Genomic DNA, 18,448 nt, shown 5'->3' on the forward strand with positions numbered 1-18,448 from the left:
ATTAAATTTATATATAAATATCTATATAAAAGGAATAACTTATTTTTCTTAAGTATATAAGTGTTCTACCTCCTTAATTATTTTGCTTTAGAGAACTTAGCTTTATTTTGTGTTTATAACTATCTTGAATTAGCGCTAATATAAGTGCGCTAGTATTTAGCGAAAGATTTATAGCGCGAAAGAAAGATTATCTTTATAAATCTTTCGCTATTCGCTTAGCGCCTTATTAAATACTATATAAAAGAAGTAAAGATTATAAAGATCGCTTATTAATTATATAGTGTAGTTTTAATAATATCTAAATAGCTATTATCGCTATCGTTTATGAGGTGAAAAGATATTATTCTTATCTAAGTTAGTTAATATTTCACTAGAATATAAAGAGATAATAAAAGTATCGTTATGTAAGTTACCTAATTAGGTAGTAGTTACTAAATCTAAAGTAGTTACTAAAAATAACGCAACCTAATTAGCGAGATTTAATAATGTCTTTTATATTATAGAGAGTTATAAAATAGTGCTAGACTAAAGACTATTTATAACTCTAAATTATTAAATACTAAATATACTAGACACTATACTAGTCTTAAGCGTTATATATAGAGTTAATAGAGTGATTTTCACTCTCTTAGTTTGAGTTCTTTCTTTCTTAACTTATAATAATGATATTAAATCGCGAGAGATAATAATAATGTCTAGATCATTAAGATCTATAAAAGAATCTTAATTAAAAGAGAATTTATTAACTTCGCTGCTAAGAATAAAAGCTTTAATATTAAGGACTTTAATAAGTTCTAATAAGAGTATATAAAGTTACTCTATAATTTACACTTCACTAAGATTATATAGTATATTATTATAAAAGACTATATTTTTAAAGTGAAGAATTCTTTATGTTATAGATATCTAAACACACTATATATTTTTTATATTATAGCTAACTAGTTAACTAACTATTACTCTATTTTTTAGCTTTTTAAGCCTAGAGACTTACTTATTATAAATAAACACTTTACACCTAATTAGGTAGAGATATATAAAGATTAGCTTTCTTTTATAAAGAGCTTTATAAAAAGTTTTTTATCTTAATGATCTCGATAGGGTTCTATTAATAAAATAGCTAGCTATCTTAACTAGTTCTAATTATAAAAAATGAGAGAGATAGCCCTAAATCTTAAGGATTCTTATTACTTATATAATAATGTTTTCTAAGCATTTTATAGTTCTATTTTAGACTAAAGTATAAAGGGCTAAGTATTTAATAATAATTTCTAGCCTGTAAAGTTAATTATAGAAATTCTTATTTAGTGCTATTTTATTATCTAGATATAAAAATATAAATATCTTATTAAATTATATTTAGATTATTATTAATTAGTTTAAAATAATTTCTTTTACTTAAGAATAAGTGTTATAAATAAATATATAGTTTATATAGATATAAAAGTCTTATAAATAACTTATATATTAATTCATAATTTATCCCTTTAAAAAATAAATAATATTAAAGACTATTTAGTTTAAAGATTTATCTCTTTATTTCTCACTATTATAAAGAATTCTTAAGATCTATTATTTAGATTTTATAAGTATATAGATCTTATATTTCGCTATACTAAAAATGTCTTATTTTAAGACTTATACTCTCTTAATAGTATCTAGTAAATAATTAATAATATTTAGACTAGAGTGCTTTAGAACTTTATATTAAATTGAGACTAGATAACTAAGTTTTTTATATTATTATATATTTATAATTATAAATATTAAGTGTTTATAAAGTATAAATATTAAGTGATTATAATAGTTATATATATATTTAATAAAGATTTTATTTTAAAGAAATATTTCTTTTATTCTAAGTAAGGAGTTAGTTATAAAGTGAATATCTTTAATTACTATTTTTAATAATAAGATCACTTTAGTTATAAAGCTTTAAATATATAGAATATCTATTAAAATAATATAAGTAAGTTCTATAAAAAATATTATATTAATAGTGATTATTCTAATTAACTTAATTAAATATTTATTAACATTATAAGTTAGTGTCTTATTAAGATAAGAAGAATATTAAGAAGTATAATTTAGTGTATCTAGTTAGTATATATAAATATTAAATCTTAAGTCTAGAATTTAGTTATTATATAAGCTCTTATTAATTAATCTTAAGTATAAAGACCTTAAATAAATTATTATTATAATAAATATTATTTTCTTTTCTTATTTCTTTATAAAGAAGAAGAAAAACTTAGATACTAAGTTAATAACTCTTTTTATAGTCTATTTAAATCGCTTTATATAAACAGGATTCTTCTTTATTTTCTTATAAATAACTTATCTTATAGAATTAAGTTTCTAATCTTAAGACCTTATTAACTTAATAATATAAAAATATTAAGTATATTACTAAGAAATATTATAAATCTTATATATTAAAGATTAATTATTAGCTTTTTAGTCTTTAAGAGATATAAATAAATTATATAAATAAATAAAGCCTTTTTTAGAGTCTTTATCTAGATTATTAAGTCATTAGAAGAACTTAATTAACTTATAAAAATTAAGAATAAACTTCTTGTTAAGTAGCTTTATATTCTTTATTATAGTAAAGATTTCATTAAATAATTTTATTATTTATAAAAATTTATAGATTAAAGAATATTTTACAATAATTAATATATTTAGATAGCTTATATTATTATAAGTCTTAAGCTATTTATCTAGCTAATTATTAATATATTAATAGGTCTTTAAAGTCTTAATTACTTTCTTTTACTTAACTAATATATTTAGTTCTTTAAATCTATTTATTAAAGTAAATCTTTATTAAAGTTATTAAAGTGTTATATAAAGAGAGTGTTCTTCTTTTAAATATATTATAAGATTAATCAAGATTATTTCTGTTATCTAAATATCTAAAGTATTAATGATCTTAAGTTTATCTTTATATTATTTATATTGCTACTTTTATTATCGCTTTATAAAGCGAAGATTTATTCGCTATTATTCTAGAGTTTAACTATCTTAATATAAGTTCTATAAATTCAGAATAAATAGATACTTTAGAGTAGAAAGATTACTAATATTAGGGTTAATATATTTCTATATCTCTCAGTATTTAGTATATAGTTTAATGAAAGTGAACTAATTATCCTAATTTGAGGACTTGAAAAGGGTAACTATAATTAATTTTATTGATTGAGGCTCAAGATTTAGTTTCGATATATTGAGTGTTGTGATGAAGAAAGTATAGTAAGATATACTTCTTACTATGTGAATACTTAAGACGTGAAATATGTGTAGAGATCTAATGTGTTTGGATATATTTGGTTAAATAGCCTTGTAATGATAAGGCTTTACTAGAGTATTAACTAATAGGTGTCTTAAGCGAAATCAAGAACCGGGCTTATAACTGTTGTGCAACACTTAGTTCTAGGCGATATCGGGGGCTAAATAGAATGTATTGATAAGTCTGACCTCCAGGACTAGGAGGTCGCTATTCTATCTATTTATATGGCAAAGAAGTGAAAATTCTCTCGTTCTGGTGAAGAGGCTTTTCTCCCGGGCATCAGCGGCGACCGATGAGTTCCTCGTCGGGGGCCGGCGTCCTTGTGTCGGGGAGGTTTGGTTCCTCCATCCTGAGGACTATGATATAGCGAAAAAGTGACTAAAGTGAGTGAATTCATGGTGTTGCAAGGTTTGCAAAAGGAGCGCTCTAGGCGGCGGAGTTCCGCGGAGGCGTTCGGCGCAAGTATGGAGGTTGTAATGACCCCGTCACAACTCAGCCTTGTTCAACATGAGTGTAGCTCTAGGCAGCTTGTCCTGTCGTGCCCTCCTCTCCTGCACCAAAGCCATCTTGACGCCTCGCTTGAATGTCGACTGTAAAATGCCTAACGTTGCTGCAAAACGAGTGATACCTAGCTGGCCACCTATCCACCCTCTTGGAAAAACTCGACAACAGCCTGTATTCCTTTTCGCCCTAGACCTCTAGGAGGGTAGCAAATGTATAGTGGGTCATCCAGTGTGTTGAACTTCGCTCGAAAGCCGGTCTTTTTGTCCAGGTGAAATTTAGCAGCCAATGTTTGATATAATGAGTTCAGCGTTGCGCCTTTCGCGCCCCCAAGGTTGTGCCCAACGGTCAAAGTCGCCGTCGCACCGGCTCCAAAAGTACACGATTTGTAGCCCGAGTCAACAGCAGCTTTCAAGGCCGTTTGCACCGTCATTTCGACGCTTCCATTCTCAGCCCCTGGAAAATCCAATGCCCACTTGATCTGTACGCCGTATCGAGATGCCAGCTGTGCGAGAACTACCATCGAATGGATTTTTCCGTTTTTGTCTTGGGCGATAAAATATTGTCGATGTGAGGCATCTTTGAATGGAGTGATTTCGCTCAGATGAACTTGTGGGCCTTCTCGTTCCTCTTGCCACTCTTTAATTCGATTTTCCACCCTTTCTCGTAGGTCGTCGGGTACCTTGCTTCCATAGTCCTCCACTTTCACGCTCTGCTTTGCTGCATGCCTGATCTTTCGCTCAACATCGGCATCTAGGTTCAGGTGTTCATGATTGGCGAGATTGACACGTTGTTCTGCGACATTTGTGAAGCTCTTCCACCCAAGCTTGTCGCCGAGAACCTCTTCAACATCCTTATTAACCAAGACAAACAAAGGTCGAAGTTGCGTCTCACGGCGCAGCCAGCCCAGGAATGCATTGATGACATCTCCAAGCTGGCGCGGATCGCAGAGCGGAGTTCCTGGGCAGATTGCCCGGTCATGTGTAGGAACATATGCGATCGCAGCACCTGTCTTGTCGTCTCGCCAGATCTGGAATCTTTCATCCATCCAGGATGTGTTAGTGGCGTCACCATAGTTTGCCACGAGGTTCTCAAGAGGTGGAAGGCGTCCCTTTGGTCTGTTTAATGTGTTATCTTCAGGATGTTGTAATGACGATTGTCGCTTTTCCGGGAAGCTCTTTGGATCGCGAGGGAACAATGATGCATATCTCAAATTCCCCAGATCTAGGATGAGTGACACTAAGCGTTCCAGTCCAATGCCGGCACCTGCATGGGGAGGTGTCACCCATTCGAAGGCTTCAAGGTATTCCTTGAGATCGTTGGTATCCATGCCTTGGGCTTCCATGCGTTCTTTCAGAAGCGTGTAATCATGAATGCGCTGCCCACCAGAAAGTATTTCTTGTCCACGAACCATGAAGTCAAAAGAATTTGTGACTTGATCATTCTTCGCGTCATGCATAGTATAGAAGGGTCGAGCGGAAGCAGGAAACTTGTCTAGTATGTAATAGTCAGTGCGGTAGTTTTCTTTCACCAATTCTCCAAGCCGTCGTTCAGCTCGTGTCGACAGGTCTTTGAATTCAGATTGTTGACTCTCATCATCATTTATCCATCCTGAATCGTTGAGCATTTTGGCACCCTCTGCAAACGTAATTCTCGGTGTTTCTTCCAGCCAGACCAAGTCATGGTGCGGAAAGTGGTGTTTTAAGGTGTCGATGTCTTTTCGATTGCGCTCGTACACCTTCTTGAAGATCTCTTTCAAAGTAGTGTCAATTAACCACATGGCTTCGTGATAGTGACGATCAATAGCCATTTCCAGGTCGAGACCTGTATACTCCGTAAGATGTCGTGGCGTGTTCGAGTTTTCTGCTCGAAATACGGGCCCAATCTCGAACACCTTGGCAAAGTCTGCTGATATACACATTTGCTTTGCCAGCTGAGGACTTTGCGCCAGGAATGCTGGTCGGCCAAAATAATTCAACTTGAATACGTCGGCACCACCTTCCGTTGCACCTCCTTGTAGCTTCGGAGTGTGTATCTCCAAGAAGCCATGGTCTTCAAGACAGGTTCGGAAGACGCTGCACACCCTCGACTGGATTCTAAAGATTGCCTGAGCAGATGACGTTCTCAGGTCCAACACTCGATTTGACAATCTGAGTCGGTCTGATATCGAGTGACCATCAGCAGCGTCCGCTTCGTAGACGCTGAAAGGGACAGGAGCTGTTCTGGCGGAGACGACGTGCAATTCCCGGATATCGAGTTCAGCATGGTGGGTGCTGGTGCTTTTGACGGTCTGTTCTGGTTGCTTAACAATCGCTTTGGCTATGACAATTGTGCCTGTTCGAATATGTTCGGCCCATCGGACCATGTTCTCAGAGACTCCACCATTAACAGCGCGCAGAACCCCCTGGATTGTAGTGGTCTGCTCGCGGAAAATGACAAATGCAAGCTTTGCACTCATATGTCGAACGACATGTACTCGAGCACGAAATACAATTTCCTGACTATTATAGTCGGTGCCCACTCGCGTTAGAGAAGTCCAGTCGGTCTTCCAGAGGTCGCTCCTGGGCGAGTCATCCTGAGATTGCATCAAAGGTAATTTTCCATAGAGCTTTTTGATTTCAGGAGGGTCATCATTATAGAGGAAATCGTTCAGGCTCTTTGCGTGCAGCTCATGTGGTGGGACATCGGAGTCATCCTCCTCGCTGCTGGAACAGTTTTCTTTCTCCTGAATGATCCTCGCCACGTCATTCTCTGAACCCCCTCGGTATTCCTTTTCGCCATGTCGTCGGAGCGTAGCGCTCAAGCCACGTCTGTGAGTGGATACCTTGTCACGTAAGTCCAAGATGATACTTTTCACCTGGGCCATTGTGGTAGGATATGGACGAGAGCCCGGCGCCAGTACACAAAATGTTCAATATAAAGGGGAAAGCAGACCTCACTTTCAGCCCAGAACATTGGGGAAAGTAGAATAATACGAGTAGCAAAGGACTTGATCCGGCGTCATCATTGCAAGGATCAGCAGCGGCCCTGTTTAGAGTACTCGGAACTAAATCTCATGAAGACCCGTACCAGTAATCGGAAATAATCATCGAGAAGTTACGTCACCGTATTCATTGGAAGAGTCTTCATGGAGTCGCATCGTTTATCCTGCCAGGAAATGATTTACCATTGTGCCTTGCTTGATTAAAGCAGATTCCGGGATGCATCCAGTTTCAGACAGTCATTTCATTATGGTCAAGGACAAGGTGTCGGCTGGCAACTGGCCACAAAGAAGGGGAGAAGGACCATCAATTCTGCAACTTGAAACCCCCATGTTAAGATAGATAAAAAGCACCATCGTACGAGTGAAAAGTCAAGACAGAAAAGCGGATTCGAGGAGATACGACATGAAAGCGGATGTTCGCTCCGCCAGCGACGGCCCGAGATCTTGATCGAAGGCGTTCTGCATGACTAATCCGATCCCGCCACAAGCTACAAGCCACAATTCGCTATACTTGCCTAACAAGACTCAACTCCGCTGTGTCCGCCAAAATTTTTGGGAACTTCACGCCTCTATGAATGATCGTGGAACGAGTCTTACACGAGAAGTTGTCTTTACCTGTTATATCTACGAATCTTCTCCTGTACGAACCTCTTTGACATGGCAAAAGCCAAGGCCAAGTCCCAATCAACGGGCAAAGACATTCTTCGATCCACAAACTCGCGTCTCGTGAAATCCGCAGGGCCAAAGCAATCCCAGCGATCGACCGAAGACCTTTTGACGGAAGCGGCACAACTTCTCGAACAGTCACAACCCGACCTTGCGCTGCCCCTCGCCGAGCAAGCACTTCGACAACTGGAGGCTGAAAGAGACACCGAACAAAATGCAGATGTGGACGCACTGTTACAACTCGCCGCGCAGGGTAAATCAACATTGCCAGAGGCATTGCTCGTGAAAGCAGAGATCGAACTAGCGCTTGGAGACGCCGACTCTGCAAGACAGGATTTCTCCCGTGCAGTACAGATCGACCAAAACGGCGCTCTCGTGAGCGCAGAGCCGTGGTTATGGTTGGCACAGTTGTGCGAAGAAGGTGGCAGTAGAAGCATATCGTATTTCGAGAAAGGAACAGAGGTACTACGCAACGAGATTGATGTACTGGAAGACGAAGATGCACAGTCTCTGAGCGAGACGACAAATATTCTAGATGAGAAAAGGGCCAAACTCGCAGATACCCTTTGTGCAATGGCCGAGGTCTACATGACGGACCTGAGCTGGGAAGAGGACGCTGAACAGCGATGCGAAGCATTTGTTACCGAAGCTGTCGCAGTGTGTCCTGAGTACCTGAGCGCTGGTGTTCTGCAGACGTTGGCGAGCGTCCGCATAAGCCAAGAGCGCATCGATGACGCCAGACAGGCACTCCGGCGGAGTATGGAGATCTGGAAGGACATTCCTGCAGATACTGAGTCCAGCTCACGGCCAGACTTTGCCACTCGCGTCAGTCTGAGCAGGCTACTCATGGAAGTCGAAGCAGAGCCAGAAGCCATGACAGTTCTTGAGGGATTGACCCGCGAAGACGACCAGAGTGTCGAATCTTGGTATTTGGGCGGATGGTGCCAGGTGCTAATTTCACAGAAGCCGGGAACGGCGCCAGAAGAACAGACCAAGAGTCAAGAGACGGCGAAGAAATGGCTTGACAATTGCCTTAGACTGTATCGGCTTCAGGAATATGAGGATGATCGGCTACGAGACCATGCGCTCGAACTGGTGCAAGGCTTGAACAAATCGCTTGGCGTAGAGGACCAGATGGATGATGACGACGCCTGGGAAGACGAGGAAGAAGACGATGCCGACGAGGACGGAGATGTTGAGGTTGATGAAGACGGTCCTAATGGCCATCAAGATCGTGATGTTGAAATGACATAGCTTGCTGCTGCAGAAGATAATGTAACCCAGACTGTTGGGGTTATCGCAAAGAAGACCACGTTCATAGGTGTTCGTCTTGGATCGTCTTTGAAAAGCCTGCTACGTTGATCTTCTTCAGTATCTGTCCAGCTGATTCATTTTTCTGGGTGAGAGCTGTTAATCTTTCGTAGGTCTAATCCAGGAGAACTGGATATGATGACGACTGACTGTTGGCCGGCCTTGGCTGTAGCATCGAGCAAAACAAAGGTGCAGAGGTCTCTTGGTGGGTACGTCAACGTGCCTTTGAGTCTGGACTCGAAAACTCGAGTCTATACCGACCCAGTGAGGAACCATACGGATGAAGTCTCATCATGTGCATAAAATGCCACATCCCATCCAGCCTCAGTCTTCTTGCCAGGCACTTTTCTTCACCGAATCTTGGGATCTGCTTGGGCCGATGCCAACTTTCACCTTGGACCAATCTCGTTGCATAAGATGATCTCCCTCTTTTTTACTCTCCCTGGAGCTTTCCAGATAGAACCGACCCCCTTCGTAACACCCCAGGTACAATCCACTACCCAGTGCCGTCCAGCAGCCTCGAAGCAGCGCTCCTCTGAACAGACCTCGGATGCCATCTGTTCTGAGAATCTCTTTCGCAACAGTGAAACCACTCTTCCTGGAACTTTGAATTCCATGCATGAGAAAACTGGATTGTTTACCTTTCGCCTCTTGTTTTGCTGGAGGGTCTTCTCCAGAAGCCGCGAGCATTATCCTTGTCTTCACCACATCAATAGGAGTCGTGATCCACGCGGCACCACTACCAGCTATACCGGCACTCATGGCAGTGATCCCGGCTCGCTCCAGTATTCCATCGACCGGTGCCCCTTTCTTATCTTTCCGCCGCGCCATAAAATAGTTCTTTAATGATTCGAAGGCAGGAAACTGAAGGCCAGTAAAGGGGAGATTCCTCGCTGCGAGAGCTGTGTATCCTCGCCACAATTTGGTAGGTTGTTTTCGGAAGTTCTTGAGCACCTGAAGGGATGTGGAGCCCTTTTTCCCAGAGCTCAGCATCTGAGCATTTTGCTTCAGGACTTCGGCCGGTGTCAGGATTGCGCAGCTAACCAATTCAGCGCCACCGCTTGCGAGTGCATGTACGGCAGGTTTGGGGAGGTATAGAGTGGAGTTCGGAGGGACAACATCTTCGAGGCTATACTTCAAGGCTTCATAGGTCGTAAAGAACGCGCCGGAGGAAGGAATGGTCATGAGTATGATAGACCCAACGCCTTGGTATAGTCCACGGAATAAAGAGCGGTTCGTTGTGCCATTGGCATTTTTGTATAGCTTCACATAATCCTGCGACTGAAGACGTGTTTTGAGGGTATCAAGAGGGTAAACAAGCAGGTCGACAGAGAACGCCGCAAATGCTCCAGCCTACACGGATGTTAGAGTGCTAATACCCTCTGGACGAACTCGACTTACAAGCCATATATCGAGATTAGTATTGGACGACATGGGTGGCCTCTATGGCCCAGCAAACATGTGCGATAAAACAAATCTATATACACATTTATATGAGCACGAGATATTCGAACAGAAACAATGATGCGGACAAAAAATATATCAACATTCGTCATACCACAGGACGACGCTGCCGAATATTAACCGCAGAGCCCGATACAACGACGGTGATCGTCCGTGTCCCTAACACGATGCTGCGTCTTCCTTTTCATGAACCGGAAGTGGTTCCTCGCAGTGACTCTCGTTCAAAGTATCAGCATAGAATTCTCCCTCCCCATCAGAAGGATGTTGTCTTCGCGTTTATGCCTTACATGCGTGGGAACTAGCCAAACATGTATCTGCAATCCACAACCTTGTGCAAAGGCAACAGCTTTGCACGACATGTACCAAGTAAATCGACGTTTACCGAAGAGATGTTAACTCTGTAGACCTTTGATAAGCACCCTCCTCATACTCAGTGATCATCCATCCCAGAATGCAGCCTTGTATCCTTAAGTGGAAGACCCCTCGCCATACTTTCCTCGATACTTGAGGGTCGGCAGACTTTCCACTTTTCGATCCTCCGCAAAAATGTCCGCTCCCACAAAGGCCCATGGCCTATGCCACATTGAACCAACGTCGAACACATACACAGCAACGATGGCTGCCCCTACAGAGTGAGTCGTTATCCTCCAGGCGCACTTGGAGACGGACACTAATATGTGCACAGAAAAGAGACGCCTCTCAAGGCAGTCCAGCTCGAGGCGCTGGTAAGGTCGATCTTGAAATCTTCTCCTTCCCCACTGACAGTGGCTTCAGGTGGTCATGAAAGTGATCAAACACTGTGCATCTCGTTTTCCCACCGTCGCAACTGGTTTCATCACTGGTATGGAAAGCAATGGGACCCTCGAAGTCACCAACTGCTTCCCTTTCCCCGTCGTCGACCTACCACCAGAGGCGCAGTATGATCAACAGCACTTTAACAGCGCTGCTGCGGCGCCCCGAGCGAAGTCGAACACACAATATCAAGCTGAATACATCAGGATGCTACGAGAGGTCAACGCAGATGCGAACAATGTGGGGTGGTATACAAGTGCCAACTTGGGCAATTTTGTAAACACCAACTTCATCGAGAACCAGTTTCACTACCAGAAAGAGTTGAACGAAAAGACGGTTGCGTTAGTCCACGACGTCAGTCGCAGCTCCCAAGGTATCATGAGTATCCGAGCCTTCAGAATATCTCCTCAGTTTATGACCGCCTACAAGGAGAACAAATTCACCACTGAGAAGTGAGCTTTTCCAAAGCCTGCCATTAGATGTTTAGTGCTAACAAATACCTCAGCCTCTTAAAGTCCGGATTGAAATATACCGACATTTTGGTTGAGCTTCCTGTGACTGTCCACAATTCCCACCTGGTCACCACATTCCTGCAACAAATCCCTAAAATGCTGTCGTCTGGTGTCATGAGACCTCCAACCTCTGTGGCTGAGATTGAGAACAACCCAATCATCAAGAACGACACCTTGGCACCAAACTTCGAGAGCCTCACTATCTCCATCGATCCTTACCTGTCCCAAACAGCCGACAACTTGCTTGACTCAATTGAGACTCATCATGTCGAGGCTAACAACTTCTCCTATTATCAGCGAGCGATGGCTCGAGAGCAGGCTAAAATTCAGCAATGGCAAGCCAAGCGCAAAGCTGAGAACGCCGCTCGAGCGCTCTCCAAACAGCCACCGCTACCCGAAGACGAGTGGCAGAGACTGTTCAAGTTGCCGACGGAGCCAAGTCGCCTGGAGAGTATGTTGAACAGCCGACAAGCCGAACAGTACGCGCGCCAAGTCGACGGCTTCGTTGCTGGTACAACTGGAAAGATGTTCGCTGTCCGTGGTAACTTGCTCCCCAACGAAGCCAAGGATGAGTGAGCTATCGTTATACGATTCGATATCAAAGACGACGGAAACAAAGCGAGATTGGTGTCAAGCCTTTTTCACAGTAGAACGAGCTCAACGCGACACTGGAATGAGCATGACATGGCATAGCGTCAGGCGTTTTGGCGTTGGGACTGAAAACAATATATTGTACCAGGCTGTGGAAGGCTGGGCTGTAAAACTCAGGGGAAGCAACGTCCAAGGGCGTGAAAAACAGTTCTGGGATAGAGAGATCCGGAACTTCAAACGAAAGGGTCAAGGGGCTTGTGGTAGGAAATGCCGTAGATGAGAAAATGCAAACAGGAACAATCATCGGGAAAAACCACATCCTACAAGTTCTTTCCAGAACCTTTTCAGTCACAGTATGTCTTTTTGGTAGCCTTATTTCCACAGAGACCTTCGCTTTCACGTTGTGAGAGGACAATAACCCCTTCCTTCGCGACCGATTACTTCCACATTGTAGGTATTTGAAGTATGCGTATGTTCGTGTTCGGATCGTGTTCCCCTTCTGGTCCGGTGTAGGATATCATATCCGCTAGGTTGTCCATTGAAACTCAAACAATACGTTCACCCTCCCCTTTCGGCATTGGCCTCCTTGCAGGGTATGTACTTCTATGTGATGTGCATTCACCCCGTTGAAATCCATCCCAACGTAAATACGTCTGCTTCTTGTACCACTCACCCTCTTCGGGCCTTTTAACAGCAGCACTGGGGAGAGATGTCGGGCTTTTGTGATGAGAGCGAGGTGGACAATTGCATAACTTGGGAGGTATTGAGATAGGCGGATGGCGAAAGCCTTCGAAGGCGGCATGTATACTGGTCATAATATCTCGCCGTTGAAGCGTTGCGTTGGAAACTATTCGATCGGACGGCTATGTCGTCTTGAACCAGAGAACGTAACGTATAGTTGTAAATACGCAATGGAAGGGGATGGTCGAAGGACGACGAAGTCGACACGCTTGTATCGGTTGGAGTTGGCGGGAGGGAAGGGCTTGGACTGATCCGTAACTGCGGGCTGATCACTGGCTTCGGGGGTCATTCGGAGGGCCCGAGCATCATTGTCATAGGTGTCTCAAGCGCCTGTTAGTACCTAAGGTAGGGAAACTGTTAGGTAGGTAAGGTGAACGCTCATGGACGACTGTAGACGCCCTGTAGGTACCTGTCGGTAGGCATCTTTCACCGAATTGGCATTCTCCTACAGTGCTCCTCCCTCTGCTAGCAACGAATGCGTCACCTGTCGAACACAATCACGATATCTTCCCCTGCATTCGCTCATTAGTTGGATCTCACAACTCACCATCAAATTGCCTTATGAGCCAAATACATGCACGATCAAAGCATTTCGCATGTCCTGGTATGGTCAAGAAACGATTTTGCTTAGCGTCATGTTCTCTGAATCATCAACTGCATTCCGCTTCTTTGACAAATACATACACAAACCAACACCACATTCTGGTCCTTGCCACCCCCAACAGCACCCGGCACTGTGTCCAAAATCTTGAATGCTCCAAGTGCTGTGGGTGCCTGACTCAGCGTCGAACTAGAACATCCTTCACAACGAACCTTAAGGTCTCCAGAGTCCATAGAGACTCGAGCGGACAGATCATACGCCCACGCTCCACTATTCTCTCGGGACACCTTCGATCATATTTGGGGCTCTCAAGCCCAAAATAGAACAACCATGCCAGCCCACTCCTACCGGCTTGTCAAAAGGGCATGTTGAAGGCAGAAAAAAAAATTCAAATCCGACTCAAAGTATCCGTGCCACCGACAAACGGCTCAGTTCCAGTTGCGAGCCTGTGCAGCCTGATCGGCATCTCGAGCTCTCCGCTCTGCATCTGAGCCAGCATTCAAGAGCTGGTTCTGGGTTTGCTTTTTCTGACTCGACAATTGAGCGGATAGCTTGCCACCGGTCTTGTTGCTTTTAGCAGCTCGTTCCTATGGGACCCAGGTCAGTCGCTGCAGTCCAGCCACATCAGAGGATCCAGCGGGGACCTCGACTGTCTCAAGGAGAAAATGCATGTCAACATTTGCGATGAATCTCACCTCGGCGGCTCTGGCAGCAGCACTTCGAGCATTGTCCGGGCTTGTTGCTCCGTCTCTACTACCACCAAGTTTCCGGCCGGGGATGCTCTCCGTCAGTCTCTGGGGGGGTCGAGCTGTTGCCGGCTTTGGTGCCGCGTTTGAACCCAATGTATGGCCAGGAGTGGAGAAGTTGTCCGGCTGATTGGCGGACTTCGAGCAGATGTTCCCCATTGTCCAGGTCTAAGTACAAGCGTAGAAGGCGACGCTTTGGGAGTTCGCGACACCTCGATGGAACTAAGGTCCCCACGAGAAAGAAGAAGTAAGGTTCATGCGCTGGTTGCGACGACCAAGAGATAAACGTTCGAGTGTGACTGCTTGGCGGGTGCGCGGCAGTGCAGAATTGCCACTGGTGGGGAAATGGTTCGCCGTAGTAGAACCTTCTTGGACGCACTGCGACCGTGAACTCCACATACTAACCTCATCCCACCCCTAGACTCGTTCCCCAGACCTCGTCACGAAGAACGGAGATGATCATCCGTGATGGATGCAGCAGTCGTTCGCTTAACAGAAAGAGCACATCGATTCATGTTCTGATCTGCCGTGGGGCAGTAACCCGTATAGAGATATTCACCTCAGCGAGATCTCGGTGCCAAGGCTGTGTGCAAGGCAGTGAAATACCTAATCTGGACTTCATCCCTTGTTCCTCAGCAGCAAGACCAATACTCACCCTAAACCATACCCAATATGCGTCGATATGCCATTCGAGACTCATTCAGAAGATTTGAACTTCCCTTGATCAGCAGAGCGAGTCTTTTCTTCAAGATGCACGCAGAACTCGATGGTGACTGCAGACCACCACCAGCTAGATGACAATGAGCAGATTTCGCCCCTCTGTGGTCGAGGGGGTCGTCCAGACCCATTCCGGGCCTTTGGAGGACAAGTTAGATGACCGTTAGGTTTCTGAGTTTCCGATCCCCCGAACAATCCAGTCGAACCGAGGGGGGTCCTCCAAATCCATTCTGAACCTGTGGCGGACAAGTTCGATGACTGTAAGGCCTATGAATTTCCAGCTTCCCAACAATCCAGCCGAACCGGAGGGGGGTCCTCGAGACCCATTGCGGACCTTTGGAGGACAGGATCGACGACTGTAGGGCCTATGAATTTCCAACTCCCCCTGCACTCCAGCCGAACCGTCCTCATGAGAACAAAGCCTCATTTCATCTTACAAGTTAGGTGAAGCAAGATCTAGCTAGAAAAAAGACATGGTTGAATGCGGCTGAATAGGCTATGAAGGTACGCACTGGGGATTTTCCGGAAATATTAGACCGGAGGATTTTCTTGGAACTCGGGATGGACAGATCACAAGGGGTGATTCATCCCGGGAAGCAGAACCCACTCGGTCAATGTGGATGGACAGGGTGTACAGATTTGACATTAAGATCCGGCTATGATCTCAATTCGGATCTCAGTACGTCTCCACCGAAACGATTTTGCACAGTTAAGTTCTTCCTTCCTGCCGTTCCCTGCAGCAAAACTTCTTTAGCGGCTCAAGTACACAGGCTCACACGGCAATGAGACACGAACGTACAATGCGGAGCACTTTGAGGTGCGCGTGTGTGCGTAAACCCAATTCATGAATCATACGAATTTGCTTTTTTGTCTGTCAAATAACTTTGACTTGGTAGAGTAGGTTGCGAGTGCCTCCAGTACGAGGACCGGCCCATCTCACCTGTCTGGCCCCGTTGTGAGACTGAAGAATCATTCTCAGATCTTTCAAAGGTTTGGCTGGAGGAGCTCACTTGTCGAGTATACTTTGCCTGTCCCCAGGAATAGATTCAACATGCTCATCCGAATCTCTCAAATATGATCGGGTCCCCCTCCTTCTCATTTTTTCCTTTTCTTCAGGGAACTTCAACTGTATACTTCAAGTGTTCGACAACTTTTCACACACGACAACCACCAGCATCATTCCCTCAAATCCAAATCCAGACACTTGCAGTGCAGCCTCCCGCCCAATACAATACAACACAACACAGATTACATCAACATCTCACAACAGGAAGCATTCCTGTACACTTAACTCCAGCACACCCCGACAACAAAGTAAGATCCCATAGCCTTTGTGGACATCCTCAAGCTAACCATTGTTTTAGCTCCTGAGATCTCTCCGTTGCTATCTTTCAAACAGCTACCACAGCAAAGATGGCAAACAACGACAGAGTCGGTGGGTTCTCTTGCTCCTATCCGGGCTGTGGCAAGGTGTTCAAGGCCAAGAGCACCCTCACGACACATGTCAAGGGCATCCATGAGGATGCATATATTTGCAAGGGATGCGGCACCAATTTCAAGGATCCCTCCAATCTCAGGAGGCATCTAGCCAAGTGTGCAAAGGCATCTACGGACGACAAGGCTAAGGCCAGCGCCTCCTTTATTTGTGTGTGGCGCTCATGCAGGTACTCCAGCCGCAGAGACAATGTGATACGGCATCACCGAACCTGCAAATTGAAGCCCGAGGGCTTAGATGCCGCTTTTTCTCCTCTCCCTCTCAGGCTGAGTGAGGATGAGAAGGAGCAGGTCAAACACGGCCAGCTCCCTGCCACTATCAAACAGATTGGGCAAGAAGACCTCCCGACTCAGCAGGAGGCTCCTGGACCACAGGTCCATGTCGAGAATTTGGGCGGGGCGTTCTTCAAAGCCCCATTGCCGAGCCCTGAATCTTTGGGCAATCCCCTCCAGCTTCAAGAGCAGGTACCTGGACAAATTTTCCAAGTCCAGAACTTCGACGGGGCTTTTCAAGCTCAATGGACACCTCCTGAAGCTGGAGGAAACGCCCTCCTATGTCAACAGGAGATACCTGGACCACAACTCCAGGTTCAGGACTTCAGTGGGGCGCTCCAAGCCCACCAGGCGAATCCTGAAAGTTGGGAAGAGCCCCTCCCACGTCAACAGGGGGTTACTGGACCACTAGGCCAGTACCCAAGCCCAGAAGAGGTCAACGCCGCGAATACAACGCAGTGGTTGACCCCAGAGGAGAAGATAGAAATGTACATCCGACCGGCACTACTTCTTCTTGATTGGGTGGATGGACAGCGTCGCCTTGCAAAAGCACAACAACCACGCTCTCCACGCAGACAAAATCAACATTGGAACTGACAACAACAATCCGGAGGGAGCTGATAACACCTCGCCCAGCCAGCACTCGACAACAACTTTTAGGGAGCCCTCACTCACACCGCCGGCCCAGGAGCCCACTTCTTGGTCAATGATGACAATGTCACCATTGATACCGAGTTACAGCATCTACCATTGATCAATCTCCCGGATTATAAGCATGAGTGGCCAGTCCTCCCAGCCAATGTCCCCTCGACTGCAAGATATACGGTCAACAAGCTTGTCCTCGAATGAACACAGCACCTTCCCGGGAACAGTCACTTTAGGGTTGCGCATCATGTTCTTGATATTCAAGGACGTATCTGACCGAGTCACGCGAAGAGTCAACAACACTCAGTGGTCCGCCAGTTCCAGACTCCAGTTCGTCATCATCGGCAACCGAGAATGATCTTCAACGAAGGACAATAGGGCTGAGTCGAACACCCGCCAACTCAACAACGCGACAGTGATAGACAGTTAACATTTGCCAATAAATGACAACCTGTAACAAGCGGCGTTACAGATGGCAACCCCCGACCAAAATGACCGGTTACAGAAATCGATAAGAACCAGCACTGAGTCATGAACAATCGGAGGACAACAACTGCCCCAGCCAACAAAGCTATAGCCAACAACACGAAGAGAGCAGTCGACAAATATGCAACTCTCTATGATCAAGAAGCACCTCCATTCAACAGTAACCCATGAGCGACAAAAGCTCCCTAGTGACAGAAGCCCTTGTGCAAGAATAAGTTACAAGCAACAGCAACAGCAGGCTCCAACCCACAACAGTCTCTAACCAACAGCCAAACCTCCTGCATACTTAGCCACACTCGACAACATCCCACATGCAACATTCCTCTGCTAACAGCAGCAGTCAACGAACAACAGCAACTGACAAGAAGTATTCTCTCAAAGACAACAGTTTTTGAAATACACCAGTCACCAACAGTAGGTAACCTCTACAAGGACTACATGCTAATAAGAGCCTTTATTCGACAAGGTAATTCGGCAAAATACAACACTATTCGACAAGACACAACATTATTCGACAAGGAAATACCAATGACAAGAAACACCTGTTTGCCGACAACGACACCGACAACAGCAACAACAGCAACAACAGCAACAACAGCAACAACAGCAACAACAGCAACAACAGCAACAACA

At 44.3% G+C, this 18,448-nt stretch overlaps 6 protein-coding genes across 6 annotated transcripts; 3 read left to right on the plus strand and 3 right to left on the minus strand.

Annotated features, from left to right (window-relative positions):
• Positions 1-3,932: 3,932 nt before the first annotated feature.
• On the minus strand, positions 3,933-6,659 carry PV08_08158 (aspartate-tRNA(Asn) ligase; the record flags this gene model as incomplete). Its single annotated transcript, XM_016382484.1, has 1 exon — positions 3,933-6,659. The coding sequence occupies one exon, from the start codon at positions 6,657-6,659 to the stop codon at positions 3,933-3,935; it is 2,727 nt and encodes a 908-aa protein (XP_016233187.1).
• A 774-nt stretch (positions 6,660-7,433) lies between these two features.
• On the plus strand, positions 7,434-8,696 carry PV08_08159 (uncharacterized protein; the record flags this gene model as incomplete). Its single annotated transcript, XM_016382485.1, has 1 exon — positions 7,434-8,696. The coding sequence occupies one exon, from the start codon at positions 7,434-7,436 to the stop codon at positions 8,694-8,696; it is 1,263 nt and encodes a 420-aa protein (XP_016233188.1).
• Positions 8,697-9,077: 381 nt separating this feature from the next.
• Positions 9,078-10,187, minus strand: PV08_08160 (uncharacterized protein; the record flags this gene model as incomplete). The annotated part of the gene is made up of 2 exons (XM_016382486.1): positions 9,078-10,106; positions 10,155-10,187. The coding sequence occupies 2 exons, from the start codon at positions 10,185-10,187 to the stop codon at positions 9,078-9,080; spliced, it is 1,062 nt and encodes a 353-aa protein (XP_016233189.1).
• An 810-nt stretch (positions 10,188-10,997) lies between these two features.
• PV08_08161 (uncharacterized protein) lies at positions 10,998-12,097 on the plus strand (the record flags this gene model as incomplete). The annotated part of the gene is made up of 2 exons (XM_016382487.1): positions 10,998-11,461; positions 11,515-12,097. 2 exons carry the CDS (start codon positions 10,998-11,000, stop codon positions 12,095-12,097), a joined length of 1,047 nt encoding a protein of 348 aa, XP_016233190.1.
• A 1,785-nt stretch (positions 12,098-13,882) lies between these two features.
• PV08_08162 (uncharacterized protein) lies at positions 13,883-14,359 on the minus strand (the record flags this gene model as incomplete). Its single annotated transcript, XM_016382488.1, has 2 exons — positions 13,883-14,041; positions 14,150-14,359. 2 exons carry the CDS (start codon positions 14,357-14,359, stop codon positions 13,883-13,885), a joined length of 369 nt encoding a protein of 122 aa, XP_016233191.1.
• Positions 14,360-16,330: 1,971 nt separating this feature from the next.
• Positions 16,331-17,281, plus strand: PV08_08163 (uncharacterized protein; the record flags this gene model as incomplete). The annotated part of the gene is made up of 1 exon (XM_016382489.1): positions 16,331-17,281. The coding sequence occupies one exon, from the start codon at positions 16,331-16,333 to the stop codon at positions 17,279-17,281; it is 951 nt and encodes a 316-aa protein (XP_016233192.1).
• Between the last annotated feature and the right edge of the window lie 1,167 nt (positions 17,282-18,448).

Source organism: Exophiala spinifera (assembly GCF_000836115.1).
Source record: "Exophiala spinifera strain CBS 89968 unplaced genomic scaffold supercont1.6, whole genome shotgun sequence".
Classification (NCBI taxonomy): domain Eukaryota; kingdom Fungi; phylum Ascomycota; class Eurotiomycetes; order Chaetothyriales; family Herpotrichiellaceae; genus Exophiala; species Exophiala spinifera.